At 48.2% G+C, this 4,751-nt stretch overlaps 1 protein-coding gene across 1 annotated transcript in view; it reads right to left on the bottom strand.

The window, feature by feature from the left end:
- The window catches only part of Wbp1l (WW domain binding protein 1 like), a 66,611-nt gene extending 62,179 nt beyond the window's left edge, over nt 1-4,432 (bottom strand). The window contains exon 1 of the mRNA XM_023715619.1: nt 4,274-4,432. Within this exon, the coding sequence (XP_023571387.1) occupies nt 4,274-4,363 (90 nt within the window). The 5' untranslated portion in view covers nt 4,364-4,432. The remainder of the gene's footprint in view (nt 1-4,273) is intronic.
- Nucleotides 4,433-4,751: the final 319 nt, after the last annotated feature.

Below are 4,751 nucleotides of genomic sequence, written 5' to 3'. Positions count from 1 at the left end.
AAGGGAGGAAGGGAAGAAGGGAGGGAGGAAGAGAGGAAGGGAGGGAGGGAGGGAGGGAAGGAAAGAAAGAAGGAAGAAGGAAGGGAGGGAGGGAGGGAAGGAAAGAGGGAAGAAGGAAGGGAGGAAGGGAGGGAAGGAGGAAGGAAGGGAGGGAAGGAGGGAAGGAGGAAAAAACAAGAAAAATTGCTGTATTATCCACACTGGTCTCAAATATTCAACCCTGGGGAGCCTGCCCCCCAGTTCTTTAAGTGGGTCAGGTTGCTGTAGTTCGATCCCCACAACTCAAGCCAGCCAAACCTGCCCTAAAGCATTTGGAGCCACAAAAAAAAAAAAAAAAAAAATCTTCAAATATTCAATCCTTCCTGTCTTAATTTCCCAGAATACTCAGAATTACAGTGTCAACCAAGCCACCCAGCTTATTTTTTGAGACAAGGTTCTCAATTACCAAATTGCCCAAGTTCTGGCTTGAAAGTGTAACCTTCCTGCCTCAGTCTCCCAAAGCATGGGGATTATAGGTCAGCATGCCTGGTTTAAAGCTTTGAGAAAAAATGTAAAAACAAAAACAAAAATAAAGCTTTATTTGAAATAATAAAGTCAAATCTTCTGGTTGAATCTAAACACCAGTACTACAAAGAAACTATGTTATCTCAATCACAAATTAAGTGGAGGAAATAAATGCCAAGGCCTTCCTGTTTAAGAGCTCTAATTCAAGGAATCGTCTGTGAGTCACAAGGAAAGTTAAATCTAAATTCCTAACCACAGAAGTGAGCCAGGCTGATCAACTTTTCCCAAGGCTCAATGGGAAGCCGAGCTGGATGAGCAACTTCGGAAGGTACATGTGCACCTGAGAAAGACTGTACAGTGGAAGATCTGCTTCAGGGGAAGAGAAACCCAGCCAGATGCCCATACTGTACCTTCTCCACACAGTGAGAAAAGGGCATCTTCCTCAATTCAGAGGGAACTGGGCTCACTGTTGAAATAAGGACAGTCCATCTATGCCCAAAACTCTCTGAATTCTGTTGTCTTATAAGGCCTCCAACACAACTAACTTGTGACAGACTGAGTTAATCATTTCATTTTCACTTCCACTCTAAAGTTAAAAATCAAAACACAAACCTTACTACAGGTATCTAGTACTCCTGACCAGAAAGAGGCAAGGTCAGGTGTGGGGTGGGAATGGGGTGCACAAGGTTAAGATTAAGAAGGTGGGCAGGCAGCTTCTGACAAAACTTTCCCACATGGTAGCCCCAGAAACACCAAATAGCTGCTGGTTAGTGCAAGCAGCCATCCAAACAGAACAAAGTACAAAAGCCATCCTGTGCCCAAAATAAGTATCAGAGGCACCAGAAATGAGATAAGGATGCAATTCCAGCATGACATTGAAGATCTCTCGTGGTGTTTTTTTTTCTTCCCTACACCTTTCAAATCTCTTTAATGTCTCTGTCTCTTGTCTGTCTGTCTGTCTGTCTGTCTGTCTCTCTCATACACACACATCTTCTTTACTCAGGCTCCAGGATCTGAAAGGAACAGCCACCTTCCAACCTTCTTGCTGAAGAAGTGGATTCAATGCTTACCACTGGCCAGTCCACCCCAAAGGCCTGATAGAGACACGAAAACAGACATGGACGGCCCGTCGTAGTGCACACTTCTAATCCCAGCACTCAGGAGGCTGAGGCAGGAGGTTCACCATGACTTCCAGGCCAGCCTGAAATACCCTGTCTCAAACAAACAAACAGATATAGGCAAAACAAAAGCAAATTCATTCCATGAATTTTTTTTGTCCTGTCTATCTATATTTCTCTTTTAATTTTGAGACAAGGTCTCAATATAGAGTTCAGACAGACCTTTAACTCACCATGTAGCCTAAACTGCCTCAGCCTCCCAAGTGCTGGTATTACAGGGGATGTGCCACCATGTAATTTATATATATATATATATATATATATATATATATATATATATTATGTAAGGTCTTACTATGCAGCTCGGACTCGTAGTGATCCTCCTGTCCCAGCCTCCCCAGTGCTAGGATTACAGGCATGCATCACCACATCCTGTTACTGTGGCTGGCCAGGTGCTCCCCAGGTTCCAGGGATGATAAGGCATGCAGTATCAGGAATCAAACCCCAGTCCTTGTGCTTGCCAAGCAGGCACTTAGACCACTGAGCTATCTCCCCAGCTCCCTACCTCCGTTTTTGAGGCAAGGTCTTACCATGCAGTTTAGGTTGGCCTTGATCTATATAGGCCCAGACTGGTCTGGAACTCACAGTGATCTTCCTGCCTCAGCCTCCCAAATGCTGGAATTACAAGCATGTGCCACCATGCCTGGCCCTGTACCTATATTTTTTTAGCAGTCCTGAGAGCTGCAGCAAACAAAAGAAATTTGTTTCTCATGACACTTCATGATTTTAACTGGGAAAACAGAGAAGCCCAACACAGGTTAAAACTGAAGGGTCTTAGCCCTGCAAAAGGTCATAATGTACTAGAAAATTAGCTCCTTTACATTACATCCAATATATACAAATATATTAAAGAAAAATTAAGCATTTCAACAGAAAGTGTGGTGTACACATACAACAGAATACTCTTCAGACAGAAAAAAGAAAAAAATGAATTATTAGATCCCTGTATGGATGAACTTTGAAAAGATGACATGAGAGGGGCCAGGGAGATGGCTCAATAGAATAAGCGCTTCCCTGGCAAGTGCAAGGGTCTGAGTTCAATTCCGGGTTCCACCAAAAGAAAAAAAAGGTGACATGAGACCAAATGTGGTGGCATGTGCCTATAATCCCAGTGCTCTTGGAGGCTAAAACAGGAGAACTGCAAGCTCAGGCCCAGTTTTCAAAACTTAGTGAGATCCCCATCTCAAAATACAGAGTTGGGAATGTAGCTCACTGCAAAAAACCTGAGTTCAATCCCATAACCAAAACAACAACAAAACCCACTAAAGAACCCAAACACGGAAGATTACATATTGTAGAATTCCATTTACATGAAATATCCAAATAGGTAAATCTGGAGACAGAAAGCTGACTGGTAGTTGCCACCAGGGGCTGTTGGGAGGTGGGTCAGAGTAACTGGTGATGAAGACAGTTTTCTTTGGAGTGACGAAAATGTTTTGGAACTGGATAGAGTTGGTGGTTGCACAATACTGCAAGTGTACTAACCACCACACAATTGTTCCCTTTAAAACTGTTAATTTTGCTATATAAATGTCAATTCACTGTAAAAATTAATCAGTATTTTAAAACAGAGCACACTAACGGGCAAAACAAGATGCATGTGTAAAAAAACAATCTTTACACGCGGAGGGAAAAGAGGTATTTGCATTAGCATTCTGCTTATGCCCTTGATATGAAGTTCAAGTGCTATGTGGATGGACACTGCCACTGTGGTATTTGTCTCTGTGTGTGATTGTCCTTCGGCAAAAGACAAGGAAAGGAACAGGAGTGGAAGAAAATACATGGCTAAAGCCTTGCCAAAATTAAGGGAGGAGGGGTGCTTCCCCCTGCAGGACCCCACCCAACCCGGCACCGCAGGTAACGCTCCCATTAGGGTTTCGAAATGCCAGCCAGAGCGGGACGGCACAGGGGAGCTCCCTCCCCAAGAAACAGTAAGCCACCCAGCAAGAAAAGCCAGGGCGCTCCATGTACTATGCACACTGGCATCGCAAACCACCTTTTACTCCAACGACTTGCACTCCCAGGCTGGCCAGCCTAACAGGGTTTTTTACAGCCTCTGGAGTGAGAGGTCCCAAATCCATGCACCCCACCTGCCTCGTGCTCCCACCCCATGCCACAAAGATGCCATGCCTGACACCACGCAAAATGGAGCAAGGATGCCCCCAGAACTTCTCCTTGCTCGGCCTGAAACAAACACGCTCTCAGGCCGCTTCCCCCGCCGTCGGCTCCGTCTCCTCCCTGGCCCGCACCACTGACGCGCTCGCAGCCCCGCCGCCCAGACACCTGTTCCTCGGGAGCCCTCGCGGCCAGGCGGGCCGGCAGTGTCCCGCAACACCACCCCAACGCACCCACACGGCGGCCGTCCCAAAGGCCCCGCACGCGCGTGGCCCTTCTCCGCCACCTCCCACAACAGAACAGTCACAGGTGTGTCCCCGCCACACACCGGCGCCCCCTCAGCGCCTGCCCGCGACAAGCACAGGCGTCCCCCTTGGGACTCCTCCACATTGGGCACAACTCTCCTCCAGACCCTCCAGCGAGGCCCCAAAGACCCCCAGGCCCCTAGGCAGATGAGGACGGCCCCTCCCCCTTACCTGAGGGGGTTCAGCCCCGGCTGACAGGGGGCCGGGCAGCGCCTGGAGGAGCAGGAGCGCCATGCCACCCAGGAGCCTCCTCCTCTCCATCCCACCCCCTGCTCCTGCTCCTCCGAAACGGCGCCACCACCCTCCTCCTCCTCCTCCTCTTTCTCTCCTTTCCTCTTCCTTCTCGCCTTCTTTTCCTGTTTCTCTCAACCCTCCCGCTTCCGGCTCTGCTCCACCCCGCCCTAGACAAGAAGAGGCCGGAGAAGGTCGCCAGTTCCAGCGCCTAATTGGCTCTTACCCTTCTCGTATTGACCAACATAGATGTCAATCAAGAGTAAGTCCCGCCCATCAAGTGGAAGGCCGAAGGGCCTAAGCCAATGAAAAGTAGGAGGAAGCCGGTCCATCTTGAGTGCGGCGGCTTGGTGTAGAAGTCATTCCGTCCCGCAGAGAGTGGCGGAATTAACTAGGATTGTTGGGTAGAACCAGCCAA

Source organism: Octodon degus, unplaced genomic scaffold (assembly GCF_000260255.1).
Source record: "Octodon degus isolate 3935 unplaced genomic scaffold, OctDeg1.0 scaffold00042, whole genome shotgun sequence".
NCBI lineage: Eukaryota > Metazoa > Chordata > Mammalia > Rodentia > Octodontidae > Octodon > Octodon degus.
The sequence above is the reverse complement of the archived record's forward strand: the minus strand, read 5'-3'. Positions and strand labels throughout refer to the sequence as shown.